The 19,968-nt window shown below is 40.5% G+C and overlaps 1 protein-coding gene across 2 annotated transcripts in view; it reads left to right on the top strand.

The window, feature by feature from the left end:
- The window catches only part of Fhos (Formin homology 2 domain containing), a 127,862-nt gene extending 108,509 nt beyond the window's left edge, over positions 1-19,353 (top strand). Inside the window, exons 18-19 of one of the 2 annotated variants that reach the window (XM_017904843.1) lie at positions 5,869-5,955; positions 16,752-16,828. In XM_017904843.1, coding sequence (XP_017760332.1) covers positions 5,869-5,924 — 56 coding nt within the window. In that variant the 3' untranslated portion in view covers positions 5,925-5,955; positions 16,752-16,828. Of the gene's footprint in view, positions 1-5,868; positions 5,956-16,751 lie in introns of both variants that reach the window. The other variant, XM_017904842.1, reaches the window with a different exon arrangement.
- Positions 19,354-19,968: the final 615 nt, after the last annotated feature.

Raw genomic sequence — 19,968 nt, 5'->3', positions numbered from 1 at the left:
ATAACTATCTAATATTCCTGACGTTAGCTACCAAGTATTTTATGGTGAGATTAATTCTTATGGAATTAATTGTCTCCGTTATTTTATATAAATTACATTATATCGTAATAATAATTATTCCGACATAACTACCCCTATTGATTCACAATAAATTCCACGATATCGAACAAGAATAAAATTTCGTATTTCAGAAATACGTAATTTGAAATTTATCCATATCATAACACGACTCGAAATTTGTGTTCCAGGGCGCACCTCGCTGGGCCCTTTGCTCCGCGACGAGAACACGAACGGGAACCTGACCGACGGCGACGACGAGTTGCTGGAATCGCTGGTGAAGACGGCCACGAAGACACCAGCGACGAGGACGACGCCGCGGGAGCGCAAGAGGACCAGACACGCCGATCGTAAGTCTTGTAAGTGTGATCCCCGCACCCTGCACCTAGCCTCCCTTCTTCCGCGCTGATCGAGCTACCTATTCTTTCTCAAAAGACAGATCGTTTAATCGATTCGTTGCCGATACATTTTCACCGCGTCACGTATTTATGGGCCAATTTTTTCGAGGACTCCATGGCGTTCGCGAATACCGATCTCCCGTGAATTACTCGCGAATTGTCGTTCGGCTGTCTCGAGAAACGACCGTTCATAAACCTCCCTTATAAATTTCGACTTCTTTACGAGACGTCGATACTTGATTCTTCATTGATATTTCACGCGGTGTCATAAATCGCATATATACAAATCTTTATAAAATATCCTCTGTTCATCGTGTAGGAATTATTTAAATAATTTTTCTTTCTCGATTAAATATCTCTGCGTTGTGAATAATTATTCTAGAATTATTCTAGAAGATGAGGGTTGCTTTCGGAGAGTACGTGCTATTCTCAGGCACCATTGGCAAGTATTGACGAGTTCATAAACGATGTGAAATTATTTTCTTCCTTTTCTTAAATCGATTACCTTGACGTACCATACCTACTATTCTCGAATTTCTTCATCGACTGTCATCGAGCCACGCTCGCTCTCGTCGTTATACTCGAGTCGGGGTGTTAGGTGGTTTCGGGGGTTGTCTATGGGGTTCGATTGAGCGGAAGGATGGTACGCGATGAGCAAGTTCATCGATTGGAAATCTTCCGGTCGCGGGAATTCATTTTTCATCGATTTGTTGGCCGGATTGATTAATCGCTCGGCGGATTTCAGAAGCGTTTTCCCGCAGATCCTGGCCGTCTAACGGAAAACGCAGATTTCGATACGATCAGCCGTATATTTGCCGATAAATAATTGCCGGGTTCGAGAAGTGATTCCTGGGAACGCGACGACCGATTAATCCGACGCAATTTCGCCAACGAGACGAGCCAATCGGCCATGATTTTTCTCCCCGCGTTGAAATAATAGCGTCTTCTAAGATATTCGGGTGGATAGAATTATTTTCTTATATACCGGTAGATAGGAAAATTTGAAATTTTTTTAATTAAATCGCGACATATCGGTTAATTTTCTCGTTCGGTATTCCAGCACTTCTTCCTCAGAAACCCGATTGATAATAAGCTCGTCTCGTTTACCTCTTCCTCTTCGTGATAAACTGCAGCAACCGGAAACCGAGCAGCCATTATATTATCGCGGGAAGAAGCACTCGTCTTCCATCGAAATCGAATAAACTGATCGCGAGACTCGAAGCTTTTAATCCCTAAAGGCGTCTGCTACCACGACGAGCGAGTTATCGACAAGTCGTCGCAAAACAGCAACGCTGCCGCTTCCTTAAAATGTTACGGCTTCTATTATTCTTGCTTCATCCGCGGAATAATTTATACGCCTGCAAATGGAGTCCTCTGGTAGATACTTCTGAAACGGTGCGAAACGGCGTGAGAGGAATCGGCCCATAAATAAAGCGCGCTAGAAACGCGACGATCTGCAAGCGGAAGTCCGGAGGCGAAATTCGAAACGCCCGCGATCGAAGACAAGGTTAACAAGTGCAAGCTTCGATCGTCGTTGAATCTTCTTCATAGCACCTTATTGGCACCGATCTTCCTCCATCTTCTTCCTCTCAAACACGCTCGGTGTACATACGTGTCTCGCACGATTTCCGCAAACGCGTGTTCGTTCGAAACGGAGCGGTAAATTTCCCGGAAACAAGGTAAGAGTCGCGCCAGGCTTTCGTTGGAAGGTAAGCGCGAAAATGGCACCACTTTCCGCGCTGGCAACAAATAAATTCCCACGACCATGCGTCATCTAGGTCGACCAGCTCTTTTCGCGAGTTTTTCTACCGACATCTGCGGTGTCGCAATTTCCTTTTTTACTTTTTTATTTTTTTTTATTTTTTTTTTTGAACGGCTTTTCACGAAAATGAGTGGCCCCCGCGGTTCGGCGGAAGTGTCATTTGCATTTTATATTGCGACCATTCACGGTTTAGGGTCGCGCCATTTTCATGGCCGAACGCATCAGCGTTTGGAAAATCCGCCGGATTCTCTCGGATAAATGCGGTGTTTTTTTTCCGCCCATTGTGAGACGTTTTAAGAACTCGTTTTCAAAGTTTGCGGGATTCTAGCCGGAGGAAATATGACGGGACGGGGTGCGAAGCGAGGGGAGAATAAAATGTCGAAGTGCCTGTCGAGGTGACATTTTCCCCGCGAAAATGGGGCATAACTGTGATAAAAGTGAAATCGCGTGGACGCGTTTCGCGATGTGGCCATGACGTGAAATTACGAAATTCTTTTTTTATGTTTCTTCTTTTTTTCTTTCTTTTTTTTTTTTGAAAACGACGCTAGCAGAGGGACCTTTATGATACTCCGCGCAATTCAAAAATTGGAGAAATATTGAACTTTCTTTTTAACGCTTCTATCTGAATGGCGGTGGAAAAATATCGAAGGAATTTTTTCACGTTCATTTGTTACGTCGAAATTAAAATATTGATACATCGAAGGAACGTTCTGTGTATTAATATTTACATACTCGAAATTTTTGCGAGTTTTACACATCGAGTTATAAAGTTATTTCATCGCGATGGAATTTTATCGTTATACTTTAAAAGAATTATAAAATACTTTAATTTTATTACGTTCTTCCATTTTTATTATACCACCTCTGCTAGCAGATTTTCGGCCAAATACGATAATAACAAATTATCGAAAATTAAATTCTTAGATGCAGTATGAAATAACATAATTTAAATTTCGGTTTATTATCGTGGAGAATATAATTGGGTTTAGCCAACAATTTTTTAGCCAGAGATTCGCGATGCTCGGATTCCTCTATAGATTAAAAGCACGCGAAAATAGTTATTTTTCGAAAAACTGTGCACGCTGTCCCAGTCAATGAACGTAATTCGTGCTCAAAGAGCTCGGTTTCTCTATAATCTGCCAGTCGAGTGCGTGTAGCACTATCGCGATATTTATCCAAACTCGTTGGACAAGTGACCAAACGAATCGATACACTTGATTTTTCAAATCACTTTCATTTCACGTTTTCGCGACGACACGAGCATTTTAACGCCTCTGTGTGTGTCTTTACCCCTACAGCGTTAATTGCCCGCGATTTCATTTCCTCCAAAAATTTTCTTCCCATTTCCACTGCGAAACTCTCGTGTCGACTATCACGCGAATGCGATACTAAACTTGGCAAATTAAAATCGACACGAATTGCACCGAATTTCTAATAAAAATAAATTCCCACAGAGCAGATAGAAAGATCGCGAAAATTTGAATAATCGCGTGGAACATGTCGCCGAAGAAAAAGACAAAATGAAAGGTTTTTCCCCCCGTTTGCCTCGGAGGGAACTTCGGTCGATGTTTCCGTTTCACATGCGAACCGTCGCGGCCCGTTTGATTAATAAATATCGTGGGAAATACTTGCGAGTCGAAAACACGCTTCAAGTTTTTCCGACGGATCGTATAAACGTTTCCTGCATCGTATAACGAGGTATTTGCTGCGCGTACACGAGGGCGCAAAAGGGTAGGACGTAACGATTAAACATTGCATACGTTTCGCGCGAAAATAGAAAAAACCCCGTACACACGGACCGATATCACGTACACGCGACATAGAGGAAAGTTCGTGGTGCGTGCTTCCCGTGAAAAGGATATACGGGAGGAAAGCAAATAGGCTACGATTTCAATTCCTATGCCACACATCGTTGCAAGCGATCGACAGAAGAATGAACCTCGTTCGTGCGATTCATGATAAAGTTAGGATTTACACTTTACGGGTTTGTTGGTTCTTTCTTTCATTTTCTTTTTTTATCTCCTCTATTCTTTTTTTTTCTTTTTTTTTTTGATGGAAGATTCAGGCAGTTTGGATTTTTCCGCTCGCGCAAATATTTCTTCGCCAATCCCCGGATCAAGTGGTAAATATTTCAGTCTAGACCGTCATTGGATGCGACACATTTGCAGATGACTCGAGGAGAGGTCTGGAAATGAGAAATCCACGTGTTTCTGGAATAAGCTCGATGATGCTTTTATTTGTTTATTTTTCATTTTTTTTTTCTTTTTTTTATGGGGTTAGTTTACTCGAATAATTATTCTGTTCGGAGATATCAAACAGAAGCTTTCATTTTACATAATGATTTTTTTTTAGAAGAATTTACAGAATAGGAAATTGTAGTATGAAGAGTGTAGAATGAAGAAAGTAATGGGGGTTTAATGCAATAAAATTTCGAGCTCGAGCTCGAGATAGTTTTTACTTTTATCTGCTGGCTATGGGCTGAGATAATTCTATTTCTTCTACTTGAATTATTTCTTTCATGTGTTCTACTAGAACATTTCTTCTTTTTTTTAAATAATTGTTACATTATTGGAGTTATTATTTCGTGCAGAGATTGAAAATAGAAGTTTCTTATGCGGGATAATTTTCTCCTAAAATAGGGATTTAATGAAATATAAATTTCGAGCTGAATAGTGACTTCAACTTGTCAAGTAGAAGGCCCAATTTTGTCCTTTAACGTTTAAACTACATCTCTCGTATATTGCATTAGAAAGCCCATTTTTAAAAATTATAATACTCCCAGGGACAATCAGAATCAAATATCGCCTGCCTTTGTTTAAAAGTAAAATCTGGCGTGTACGCATAAATGAAAGAAGGAAATGAGAAAATAATTCTCAGTTCCACAATTGAAACCGAAAAACGGTAATGGTAGTCGTCCTCAAAAGGTAGCTAAAAAGCCAAAGATTTACCGTAAGCAGCAGTCATTAGGGTGCACACCTAACGCAGCGGTGTCCGAGTTAAGCTCTCGAGCTTAGCCTGTTCCATCCTCCGTCTCCGTAACACGAAAACACGGACGAAAATCTCATTATGCAGGGAAGGCATACATTAGCGCATATATTACCCGTGGAAAAACGCGTTGATTCCCTTGGTCCAGTCGCGGAGCTCAGAGAATTACGAACCCGTGTAACAGACCTCCCGGCCCATAATGCACCGGCGTTGTTACATTAACGGCTGACGTGTTGGGGGTGAGACGCCATACGTAAGCGGCGGCATTAAATAAAGTAAATGACGCGATAAGCCGGAGGGAGTGGGTCTCGATTGCCCCTTGGAAAAGGACGAGACCAGCGGCCCCGGGGGAAAATAACAATTGCCGCTGGGTTAGCATGCGTACAAGTAATTCGGGGGGCGTGCTTTACACCCTGGCAAACCTCTATCCCCGTTTCCCTTTCCCGCTCATTTCCTTCTCTTTGTCCCGAATTATCCAGTTTAAGGTGGCGTAGCAAGGGGTGTGGTGATGGCTCGCCTGCACCCACACGCGTGCACCCGTGTAACACGCGTCCTCCGCGTGTGCGCGCGTGTGGGTGCACGTATGCAGGTGTGTATGGACCGCGGTGGTGGTTGCTGACGGGGTGGCCTAGCCTTCTTCCCTTCCTCTTTTTTTCTGTCTGACAGTGAAGCGGTCGCGCACCCGGGAGAACAACACCACGCCGGAAGGGTACCAACCCTGAAGGGCTACCGATCGTGACCGACGCGATGAAGGTTCGCTGGTTTTTCGATTAAACGCAACTTTCTTCTTTCTCTACCCTTTCCTCTGCTCTGTTATGCTCTGCCTCTCTGCCTCTCTTCAGCCCCGTGTCTCCTCTTTTTTCTCCATCCCGCGTGGAATGCCGTCTTCTCGCTCCTTTCTGTCTCTGGGCATGCTTTGCTTGTCCCTTGCAGCATGTGTCTCGCGATGCTCGCGAGCAGGACGCAATATTTTAAGGTTGACGTTTTATCTCTTGATTGGAACGTCTCTTCGCCAGACCCGGTGATTTATTCGCGGCTACTCCGAGTTTTGTTGTTGCTCCATGACGATATTGCAGGCTTCCGTTCAGCACACCGGGCGAGGCTGTTCGATCCGGATATCGAGGTCTGCTCCAATCGATGGTAGATGGAACGCGATAGTAATTAACTCTTGGAGCACCGGAAAGGTATGAAATATAATCGGTAGTCCTGATATGCGAGGTAGTTCTTGGACACGTTTCTCGGTGGGAATAAAGCCAATCAAATTTTTGTCAGATTATCTTAATGCACTGATTGTCAATTTCATATCGAATCTCGAATATTTTTGACAGATTTGTCAATATTGAAATTTACACGCGAATTTCTGTATATTTAGAGAATGTATTAATTTTATTTCGAATCAATATAGTGGCTTCCTTGTTCTCTAAGAATTATTGAAGATATTTCTAATTTTATTTTATCTCGCATCTCGCACGGATTCCGAGACCCGTCAACCTCCGAAATTTTGCGTCAATGATGTTTTGCATGGTTTTTCATACCCGAGTGATTATGTATACCAGACGTTTAGAAATCGTCATGCAGGTAACTCGCGTGAACGAACGTTTTCAAGCGATGATCCACATCCGCGAGTTGGAAAAGTTCGCAAGACTCGGTGGAACGTGGCGCGATCACTCTGCCCAGCGAATTAGGTTAAAAGCATACTTCTCGAAGTCTCGGATTCGCGTTTCGTAACAGGAAGATCACTTCGGTGCATCTCGAAAACTATCGTCCCGCGATTCAGGTCGAACAGGCGAATACACCGTCGCTTGTTCCAGGGTTAAGTAAAAAGTTCACCCCCTTCCACGCGTTACCTACGCCTTTGTGCCGCAACTTTCCTTGCGGAAGAATCGCGGAAGTCGAATGCATTTACCCCGGACAAACTTTTGTCCTGACAAAGGCGATCCTTGCCGTTGCAAATTCGTCGCGAGCAGCGATCTTCTTCCTCGAAAATGCTCCTCCATCCTTAACCATCGGTGGACCTTCGAAATTTTAATTTGAATATTCGCAACGATGCAAATTGCCTGGCATCTAATTTTTTTCTCTTCTTCTGAATATCATTAGGCGATTGGAAGACCACCTTTATCATTAAAAATGGCCCAATGACCCAACTTTATTCACTGGTGGACCATTGAAACTTTTATTTAAATATTCGCAACAACGCGAATTGCGTGACATTTCATTCCTTTTTTTTTTTTTCTTTTCCTTCTTCCGAATATTGTCACACGTTTGTGTTCAGTCACGTGTGCAAGGATACGTGGCTTTCCTGTCAGAGTAATTAAATTTGTTGGGAAGAGAATCTCTGCCTTCGAAAATGGCCCAATGGTTCAACATTAATCATCACTGCACCATTGAAATTTTTATTTAAATGTTCGCAACGACACGAATTGCGTGACATTTCATTCTTTTTCTTTTTTCCTTCTTCCGAATATTGTCACACGTTTGTGTTTAGTCATGTGCACAAGGTTACGGAGACTTCGTGTCGGAGTAATTAAGTTCTTCCGGAAGACACGATAAATTAACGTAAACGACAGAGAAGCGATTCGATGTTAATTTGCACGGGGATATCTCGGTGTAGGTAATGAATTCTTATTTCTGTGGCTCCTTTTGGCCACATGGAATGATTACATACGTTGCACGCGCTTCTGTCACGCATTCGGATAAAGGGAAAGTGATAAATCAGTGGAATGTTGAATAATTCAAGCGGGCTCGCTTGACGGCCACGTTTTCGTGACATTCGATTTGCACGGGCCGCGAACGACGTTAGGGATACTTATCTGCGCGGATTCCTCGAACAAGCAAATAATTAGCAGATTTTCGCGAATTAATATATCTCGGGAAGGTTCGCAAATGTAGGAGGACTCTTTATTGCAGTGGAATTATAAAATATTCAAAATTATCTCTAGATAAACTTCACGAATTCCTTAATTATTCTATCATCTATTTGTAACTATCTTATCCTCGCATTCGTTTATTTTATCGTTTAATTATCACCCTCGATGCAAATCCAATTCGAGGATTTTTCGATGGACTTTTACCATTGGGGAATATTCTTAAATCTAAAAGATTACAGATTTTTATCAATTTATTCGTATAATACCCCACATTCATTTTTCATTTTTAATCAACGAAGATAAAACTAAATACAGTTCAAATATTACCAATGTCGCCGGTAATATATTCGGGGGATGAAGCATAAAAATAAATCCACAGATTTTACCAAGATAAAGCAATTTTTCCGCGAATTAATCGCAAGAAAATAAATCCAATTTTAACGTTTCATTTTCACGAGCGGCACAGAAATTCCTATTTTGTCGGTGATAAAATACGGATTAGTCGTTGGATGGCTACCAAAGCTACCCCCCACAAGATGCCATCTATTAATTCATTTCTTTCGAGGTTACTTTCCACTTAATTATTCGTTCCATGGGAATTGGAAATTCGCATGAATTCGTAATCGGTCCCCGGGGACCGACGCCTGGGAATTTCAACGAATTTCCGCCGGGCGAGCTCGGAAAAGGTTTCCGCGGCTACTTACACGAATTACGTAAGTCTTGTGTCTCGGTTAACTGCTTTCATTTCGCCGATGTACGCTCCGATCGATCCACCTAGCGTGCAACCTCGAATATAATTAATGAGTAGCATATTGGGCCCCTCGGAGCGATTTATATAAACGTTTCCTAATGGTCTCGGACGTCCATCAACTTCGCTTTACTTAATTGACGTTCGAATGAAAGTTCGAAGACAATGTAGAGCCCCGGGAGAGAGAGAAAGAGAGAGAGAGACTAGGCTATGGTTTTGCAACGCGGCTTTTTATCCGCTTTGCTAACTCTTAACTTTCTCGTGCAGGATTAATTTCGTATGAACTAGTGAAAATATATTAGCCCTTTGCACTACAGGTGTGCCTGTCAGACACAGACAATGCCAACAGTTCTACTTCAACCTACATTTCGAGAGAGTATGTCTCTCGGGTAGTCAGTTGGTTTGCTAATGTTGTCTAGTAGTTCTGTGTACCAAAAAGAATGCGATACACGTTGGAACGTGAAATTAGGCGAGGGACTTTTCACTCGCGTTCGCTGCAGGAATTTGGAAAAATGAGGAAAGCAGAATTGTACATAGTGATATGATACGCGAGATTTTAATGGAGACACGTAATTCCTGGTGTGCTAGTGAGAAATGCGATAAAAGGGTATATATGCGATATAAGGGTTTTAGCAGGATAATATAAGACACAATTTCAATTTCAATTTTAATTTTGATTTTGGCTGCAAGGTACTATTCGATATTTCATCTTTCTTTGTTCATTCAAATTATTCATCTTATAAATACAGTGAATAGAAAAAAAAAATATCTCTGCACAGGTGTGGTCAGCAAAGGTGACAACTTTGACTTTCGTATCTAGTCTTTCTGACACCAATTTTGAAGTACGAAAAATAATTAAGGTGGTTCAAAAAGTACGAAAAGATCGTTCGATATCGAATTTAAAATTTATCCTAAATTTACAATTTTCTAGTATAAATTTTGACCCAATCACGAACCTTTCTTCTGATCGAGCACAGATTTCCCGGCATTTCTAAAATCTTCTCGACTATTATTCGCTATGTCGGCTAATCTCGAATAACGTTCGTCTATCGAGCACTGTAACAAACGATAATTGCAATACGCGTTAATCCTCTTGTTCCCCCTCTCGAAGAATCGGCTTCGTGACTGAGATCCAGGACGAGCTAGGTCGCACGAAAAATCACGGGGTTCGCGTGCAACACGATTCGCGGTGAGATGCTTCTTTGTTCGGAGAAAACAATCTTCGTAACCGGGACAAGTTTTTGCATCGAAGATTCCATGTTCCTTTACGTTCGATACCACGTTCCAGCATCACTCGTGGAAACGTTCGACTGTGCTCGACTGCATGCTAACAACGAGCTCTTCGCCAGGGTAGGGTAGCAACGATCTTCGAGGGATCGACTGACAGTTGACATCAATGCATCCGCGAATAAGGTTTCTTTCCCTCCTTTTCCCTTTCTTTCTTTAATTTCGTTCGAGCAGAAATTTTAATTTATCTCGAATAAAATAAATAATGGGGGTTTCAAGCGCATTAAAGGAGGATTTTATATACAGTATAGGGGTTTTTAAAAAATTATCGAACGATAGGTATAACGTTACATTTTATTATTTTTCAGTCATGACATCTTTTATATTTATTTATATGACGAGAAAATTGTAGGAAATCGAACATAATAGGGTTGAAGAAGCATTTTAGGAAATCGGTCCTGGCAAAAACGAAATTAAAAAGAAAGTTCGTATCTTGTGCTTAAAAATGACAGGATATCAAACCGCATTTTGTCCAGAAAATATACAAAGACTGATTATAAATGGGGTATTTAGAGTAGAATCACAACCCTTAGAAAATCCACCCTGGCAAAGAAAAAGGAAATAGAAAATACTAGTGTATCGCATTAAAAGAAAAAGGTATGTAGAAATCGGACGATATTAAGCTTTATTTTGTCGAAAAATGTAGAATGGCTGTTAGGTTATTTGGAATAAAACCGCAATCGAATGAGAGTTTTAGAAAGTGAAACAGACATCGACATTTGACCGAAGAAACCGAGGAAGGAATTACAGCGATCGAAGGAAGCATTGATAGAAAATTACGGTAATGCATGCTCATTGGAGCCACGATGCTGATGGACATTGAGAAACGGGAGGGACAAGTTGTCGATAGACAGGAGAATTATCTCTTACCGCAAACTATGCCGCGCTTCCAGGCAAATAATGTACGCAATTATCAGCGAATGAATCCATTTAGGGTAAATACGGTTTAACATTATCAATAGAGGGATTATGGTTACCTTATGTAACATGCTCGCCATTCCAACTACGCGTATTTGTGCAACATTATCCGAAAGGCTCGCACTGACTGGACAGAATCGCTGGAAACTAACAGTCGATCGATTGTCCGTTCGAAATCGGCCTATTTAAATCGGTGCACTGTCCGCGGACAATGTTTTGCTTTTATATGGATTCATTTTATTTCGTACCAAGTTCGCGAGCAATACACGCTGATCCGTTTATTTGCCCAGTATACGTGGTTCGATTAGGTTTTTTAAAACCAATCGCGTGAACGGAATCTATCACTACAGAGAAAGGAAAAGACGAAAGCATAGCTAGTATAGGTTATACAAATTTTTATTCGAGATAACGAAAATCCGGAAAAGTAATTCAAGATATAACTTTATTTATTTCGATGTTTTTAAAAATTGTTTTATTTATTTTAATAATTCTAATATTTTTCTTTCGCTCGTCTTCACTTTCATCGAGTTACACAGGCTTAGGGCATTCATTCCGGATTAAATTAGAAGGATTATGTTTGGATTAGATCAGAACTTATGGCTAACTTAATCTACTTACTTAGCACATATTTTAATCGTAGTTATTTATTAATTACTCATTCGAATTGCGTCGTATTAATTTTATTTATTATGTACATAACGAAACGAAATTAATTTTCGATGGTTTAGCATAATTGTTCAGTCTTCGAAATACACGACGACGATAATCAGTCGTCCTTGAGGATACTCCCAGTGATTATATTCTAACCTGTACAAGCTTTAATACACTAATATGCGTCGTCCATGCAGCTATCGGTTTCATCTCCTAATCATGTCGCGAAATAATTCTGCACGTGCATTACGTAATGGGCGTCACGTACAAACCTGAGGGAATATATTACGAAGACGGCTTGTGCATCGTGTCCTGATTGATCCTTACGGCAATCGTTGCGAAAGGGAATAGCGAATCGTTTGAAAAGGAGATCGTTCCACGGGAAACAGAGCAAAGACGATGATGATGCGCGAACGAATCATGGTTTCAGGATGACATCCGCGTCCTGATTAATTTTAGACTCTGTATTAATTACTTTCCGAACTGGTAATTAAATTCAGACTACCGTTATTTCTAGCGTCGAGTAGAAGGTACCTTTGAGCAGGAAACATGTGTCGATTCAATATTGAACCGACACGGGACAATTAAATTTAGTCCTCTTCTATTTTGACCTATCACGAGAACGTTCGAATTATTTTCAGAATAATTACGAGGTAAGGTTTAGGAGAATTCGATATTTTCGTCGCGTCACTTTTGAACATGTTAACCCTCGAAGAATATGTGTTTTGATATTAATTGCCTACACTTACTATCCTCGAAATGATTCACGAAATAATCGTGCAATCTCTCCGTTAGATTCTAGGACATGTCCAAAAATCATGTGATTTTTCACCTGAAAAGTATACCCTCTGCGATATAACTTATAGCTCAGCATATGACTTCATTTGAGAGGACTATCTCAATCAGAATCTGATTATGTTATAGTCCACATAAAGTTAGAATTTCATACGAAAAGGATGAAACTATTCTCCAATCAAACTTTAAATACCTTCTGTACCTTCTCCGATATATCTCATCAGATTTTGTAATTATGCAACACTCGTGTACGTCTAATTACAATCCCCAAATCCTTCTCTCCCTGTGACTACGACCCACTTCATTTGTCAAAACCACCCCTCTGTCAAATGTTAATTTCGTTCATCAAAAATATCCGGAGAAACAGCCGAAAAGCGCGCAAAAGTACGAAAGCACCTTCGCGACAGCTGCATCAGCCTTCTAGCCGATCGAATTACCGTCGGCCCACTACGTCGCGTCGCGACGCCCACGCGTCTGCACCGAAAGAAGCGGCGAGCAAGTAATTTCGTTGGTATCGATCCTCCTGCCCCGTCGCAACAAATATTTGCTAAGTAGTCCAGATGGAGTGCGACCGCGGGACCGATACAGGATAAACACGGCTTGGAGGCGTCTCGTTAATAACGCGAGGCGTCGAGACGCGCGCGATACGGTGCTACGCGATCCTCGTGCTCGTTGGGCGCTCGAAACACGTGGCCGATTCGTGGACCACGTTAAATTTGCAGCCAACTGCGCGCGAAAATTGACTAATCCGAACGGCCGCAGGTCCGCCATTATGGTTGAACACCGGTGACGCGCGTGTAATCATCCTCGAGGCGTAGGTGGCGCTAGTTTGATAGCGCTTGGACTTAGGAATGACGAAATAGGTTCCGATGTTTTTTGTTTCATTTTTACGAGTTGTCGAAGCTTTTTGTTTTATTTTTAATTACAGCTTATTTCGTGTTAACCTTGTTAACAGTTTTCACACTTCTCGTATTAGGTATTTGTTGTTTCTCGTTTAATCTATGACTGCTTGTTATTACGCGAACATTTGTCGGTTTACATATCTTTAACCACCGTTCAATACTGTGAAACAAAGCCTGTTATAGTTGTTTGTTTAACGCGAATTATTTAGGACCAGAGTGTAACTTTGGTCGTTAGTGGCGATTCATGTGGTCTGTTCGCGAGTTTGTACGATGTCCGAAGTTATTTAGATTCTTTGTTTGGACTGACAGGGAGAGTTGTTTGCTTCCGGAAATTTAGCGTGACGCATTTCAAAGTTTTTATCGATACTTTGTAGGTAACAGGATGGGATTAGGATGAAACTACTTAGGAAAAATAGAAAGGATCAAGGAAATTATACTTTTGTTTATGAAAAGTCGAGATCCATTTTATTGCATTTCTCACAATCGTTTACAAGATTAATTTTCTTCAAATTAATAATACTTTTAAAATAAATTGGCCGTATAAAATAACTGGTTTTCTCTGTCTACGAGATGGCGTCCATGGTTGCTAGCGAAGTAAGGAAAATTTATTTAACTACTTATATTTTCTCTTTTCATTTTCTGGAGTTAGAATAATATACCTGCTTGTTCTTGCTATTATTAGTTAAAACTTCAACGAAGTTTCTTCAAATAAAAGATGCCGCTACCGCACTTTCACGAGACATTCTTGTATCGTATACGTGTCGTACAAGAGTCTCGTATTTACAGTTAGCAATTAAACTCTAATTACCGAAGCACGACGCGTGTACATCGTTTTCTGTTTGCTAATAATCTCGAATAAATTCGATCTTTGGAATTCGACGTAACACGAAGCGTTTCTCGAGATTTCTATCGATCATTCCTTCCTCGACCTTTCGTTTCTTTATTCGATTAGTTCCCATGTTATTTCGCCGCGCTGTCTTCGGTGGAATCGATTGACTTCCGCAAACGAATTTCCGATTTCGTGTTTGGAATGCATCGGGAATCCAAGAAGTGAAAGCAGCCATTGTTGGTCGATTGAATTGGTTACAGAAGGAAATTGTCACTGAAGGAACAGACTTGGTTCGAAAATTTTACCTTCGATCAAGCCACGATTACAAAAATATAATTTTCATCTTAAATTTTTAGCGATGAAATCGACCCCGAATTCATATAAAATGACGCAGAAAATATCTTATATATAATTTTTAAAATATCGACAAATCAATACACTGCCAAAGGCATTTTCGTGTCAAAGTAATTTTTTTCTCTTTTTTCAATGGTAATTAATGACTTCCAAAGTCCTCCTAAGCAATTTTGAAAATTTATTTAAATTTACTTCGATAGCAACTTATGTCTATCATCGTCCTATATTCTTGCAGATAATACTACATTTGATTTGAGAACGAAGCAATCGAAGCAACATTTCGTCAATAACAATCGTCAGCTTTGAGCTTGAAAATTATTCGATTCATAGTCCGTCAACGGGCGCAATAATTTTCCAAGTGCATTAACCACCATTCATAATTACATATGCAAGTGCGAGCCGTTCATTTATTCTGTTAGCCGCTGGTTCGTGTCATGTTAATAATAAATGTCACTCGCACTAACAAGATGAATCAATTTTCGCTTGATCAATCATTGTCTGAAACGTTTAAACCTCCATGACCAATACTTTCATAGTACTCGGGTAGGATTTTAATATTTTTCAATAGAAATTTCCGTTTTATTTAAAGCATGTTACGTTACGACAATGACAGTATTACAAAATGTAAGAATATTGGTAAATGTAGAAAATTTCTTTAGCTAAGATTGCATGGTAGAATTTAATTAGTGCAGTGGTAAAAGTCCAACAAAATTTGACAAATTTCCTCACCTCGTGTACTGAAATGTCATGTTTGTTTCCCCATTTTGTTATTTTAATTCCTAAAATCTTAAGGACACTTGTTTTCCTATATTAATTAACTTTTACTTACATTAGATTATTATTTAAGATTTTAGAGAAGCATTTTTGATTAGATAAAATTTTATCTCGAAAGTAGAGTCGACCTCGCGAATTTCCACGAATAGCAAAACGCGCAATTGTAACACTGGAATGGTTGTTAGCGAATGTACAACTGTCCCTGCGATCTTAACACCGTGGAGTATTGTTATCAGGGACACGTAGGTATTATTAATTGCCAGCCATTTATTCTATCAAGCGCTCGTGTCATGCAAGGTACTTGAAACAAAAAGCTGCGAGATAGAATCTCCGACAAACTGCAATGTCTTCGACCAACGGTGTAAATAATCGAGCAAAATGTTCCGCTTAATTATTACTTACACCTTTGATTCTGCTGCATGCAATGCTGTTTTGGAATGAACGTGTTTCGGTTGTTTGTACAGCACTGTTTCCAATCTATTCACAAAACGAACATTTCGTGTAAACACATTCTGGATCCCATGATACATTTTTCAAAATAATGTTATAATACCTCCATATATTAAACAATATCATCTCGCAGTATTCGAATACTGAAATACTTCGGGACACTCGACCGGTGAATTATAATCATTAATAAATTTAGTTGAAACTGAGATACATTAAAATAGGATATACAGCTAAAGAGTTACAAATTTTTGAAATATTTAAAAAAAAGCATATCTCGTTAAATGTTTTTAGTACACGTATAAAAATATAAAATGGAATAAATGCAATACAAATTTTTAGAGATTAAAGATATATTGGACTAATAAAAAATTTAATATAACAACTGCGCGCGTTATTAAGTAATTTTAATATCTAAATTCGCGCGTATAATCTGGTATGTCGATGTAACGAGATAGCTAGGTGTAACGAAACATTGAGCTGCATATTGAAACACTAAAGTAAAGGCATATGAACAATGTACGAAGACTAAAATTTCCGCGCTGTAAAAACATTTTCCACAGTAAGCGTAGCAAGATATTAGAGTACATGATCATAAGGATACCCAAGTACCGAGCCATTCACTGCCGTATAACCTAGGGATACTTAACTGTGACGATACTGAGACTTATATTATACATGATTTCCCGGCATACAAAGATCCTAAAGTATTAAAACGCACACGACCATCGTGATACTTGATACTGATCATCAACACACCGAATACTGAGCCACGAATCAAAAATCTGTGAGACCTACATGCTCAACCTATTCGTGAGTTAGGCTAAGATATCTCATACCATGATCCAGAACTCTCGTCGCACGAAATGTTCGAAACTCACGATCAGACACACTGCCTGTACCCATCGACAAGTCATCGGTGACGTCGATGACGTCGGTTTTCGTTTAAACGATGTATCCATTAATGACATTCGCAGTGCGTAGAACGCTGAAGAACGGCCTCTCGGAAGAGGAGAAGAAGCACATCGCCGCCTACATCAAGGGCTACTGACTGTGATAAAACTCGAACCTTGTAGCTCGTCCACGAGAAGAGAGGAAAGGATAACAAGCACGATCATCGGATCTTCGATCGGACGTCGATAACACGGCCAGGACATTGCGATTTTCACGGGGAAGAAGCAAACCCTCCCAGAGGGAAATCGCGAACATACACCAAGGTTATACGTTAAAAGAATTATATATACATATACATATATATATATAGATATATATACAGGCATATATATATATTTCGATCGAACTTCCTGTATGCTGGCAGGAAGATATCGTTTTTATCAAATTCGTCGTCGAAGACGAAACTCGAGGCCTTCCATTCTATTTTTCGACCTTATCTGTCATTCGTGCTTTTCTCGCAGAAAACAGGGTACAGTTATGTAAAATTCGTGTACCTAAATCGTTGAACTTATGGATGACTCGAGTTGCATTTCGAGTATTTCACCTTATTCGAAGGTATGATCCTTCTTTTATGACTAGTTAAATCCATGGATAACCAGATGCCTGGAATTCCTCTGTTCGAGAGGAAAGAAATTCTATTCGACACACTTGCGTGAATAGTATACCTCTAAATTGTTATACGATCCTATTCGAAGATATGATCCAAGTATCTTCCACTTTCATGGATAATTTTAACATTAAATCTACCACGAATGGAAGAATAACCGATCCAATAATTGGAGCTCTGTCAGTTACTTACCTCGAGAAAAATGAAATTGAATATGGTATAATTACCTGAATCGTATACTTCTACCTTCTTGAATTTAGAAACCAAGTGATAAAAGCATCTTCTCTTCTCGAGGTTAATAAGACAAAAGGAGGTAGATATTGGAATATTTATTATATAAATATTTATTATGAGAAAATTCGAATGCAGAATTTGTAATGAAAAATTGGGAAACAGTCGTCCAAGCTATGGTAGATTTAATGTTAACTGATAACCTGTAATACGTACCTAAACATAGTATATACGGACGATATTAATCAAAGATATATAAAATTATATATATTTTCGATAACTGATACCAGTCTTCCGACTGATTAGATACCTCTGAATACCAATCAACTGAAACTGCTCAGGTCAATTCGAGTATTCCACTCTATCGAATCACGTCGTAAAATGATGATAATAAAACAGCGAGAGCGAGTCCCCTGTAAGCCGACGATTTAGGGTCATCTCGAGAGCGAATAATCGAATCCACCATACTTCGTTTCGCCTCCTTTCAAGGATACGAGTATTTAATCCATAACTCTCGTGGAAAGTCCGCAGGGGTACTTTCGACCAGCTGTACACACGCGGAACTTTCGCGAAACGAAGTTGGAATCTTTTCATCGTCGATAAGGAACTCTCCATGATTCCGATACCAATCTTATCGACCCCGTATAAACCGAGACTAACCTAAAAATCGAGTAGCCTCTCCCTCTCGTCGTACGAGCATTTATACCCTCGATAAACCCACGTGAAACGACGCGAAACTCCAACCAGAAAGCACGACCTTCCTTCATACCTCATCAAACTGATCGATACGATACCCCCGAATGGAATAATCACCCAGGTCTCAACCAAACCCGGACCCGACTCGCACTCCCAGTCCAAACCTAGCTGCTCGAAGACGTGTATCGAAATTGGAGAAATGTTTTATGCATTCGTCTCCTCGCCGTCTGCAGAAATGACCGTCAGAGGTGGGAGGAGATGGAAAGAGGTTAGGATGATCAGTCAAGCGACTTATTCGCAGGATCTTGCCGGCTAGGATCGCGCTGGCAGCTCGCGAGCTGAAGGACGCCGAGCTTACGGGTCAGCGTTCCTCGAATGCGACAACTTCCCAACTTATATCCTCTCCATCTTGCAGAAAAAAGGGCTCGACGCGAAAGAGCAGATAGACGCGAAGAGGGGTGGAAAGTTTCGCAGATGCATCTTCCGCGGTGACAGTTTCTCGGGAATAAATGCTCGTATGCAAAGAGGGTGGAGCATTTCTCAAAGCAATTCGCTCTTGCAACATGCATGGGACGAGGGATTATTGAAATACCCGCTGAGAAGCTTCTGCGTTTCAGCAGACGCTCGAAAGTTCGAACGACAGGGATGAAAAATCGGGCAATCTTATCGGGAGCGCGCGCCCCGGAACGACTTCTGATCCGTCGATGAACAACTTGCGAGCCCTGTCTTAAGGTTTAAGAAAGTATCGAACGAGATAGGACGAGTCACTCGATGATACGGAATGGTATTCTTTCGTACGTATTTTTTCTTCCTTTTTTTTTTTTTTTTCCCCCTCTTTTTTTCGACGATGAGGAACGATGGGATAGACGAGGTTAACGCGCGAGCTTTGCGCGGACAGACGATTTCTGTGGATGTCGTGGGTAGTAAATTTCGGATATCTAGGCGACGAGAATTTGTAAACGGTGTGATTTGCTCGGCGGGAGGAGAAACTTAATTAATTTAATCATCACCTTATTATCGCGCCGCGCGGCGTCGCGCGTGCGCAGTTACTGTAATTTTCTGCGGAAATGATTCTTGAAATAAAATTGAGAGCAACAATAACAGCCGTGTTAATTCGGTTCGTCGGTCGTTCCTGACTTTTATTCCTATCGTTCCAATCCGATTCGCCAGACTATTTCCACCGCGATCGAGACGGCGAGAGAAGAAAAGAAGAGGAAAAGCACTCTTGAGGTAAGTGGTATGTAATTTTTAATTCATAAAGGACGAAATTGATTGTGGTAATTTTATAATACTTAAATCTAAGTTACAGGAATTTATTTTACGATTCTCGAGATTAATTCGTGCTGGTATTTCTTCTTCGACATCGTATTCCCTGTCGCTTCGTGATTTTCTTTACCACACCTCGACACCAAAAAGCGCGCGAAATAGAGGCAATTCGAAACACATGGTAACGCTTCCATAACGAATTTCGTATATAATAATTTCTCTGTACAACGAAACATGCCTAGGCTAATTAAACGGTATAAGTCTTGGAGCAAAAGGTGCCGCGATTTTCCGAAATTTTTCCAATCAACGAAAGAAAAACAATGGCATCTCGTTCGGTTCACAGCGCGAACAAGCACCTAACTAGGAATGAAATTTTCGGTCCTCGACGCTGCCGGATTAAGAGCGCTCTCGCTAAAATCTGCCAGCAAGGAGTAGGGAAA

The sequence above is a fragment of the Eufriesea mexicana genome, unplaced genomic scaffold (genome assembly GCF_001483705.2).
Source record: "Eufriesea mexicana isolate 0111107269 unplaced genomic scaffold, ASM148370v2 scaffold3460, whole genome shotgun sequence".
Taxonomy (NCBI): Eukaryota; Metazoa; Arthropoda; class Insecta; order Hymenoptera; family Apidae; genus Eufriesea; species Eufriesea mexicana.
This window is presented reverse-complemented; position numbering and strand designations above follow the sequence as displayed.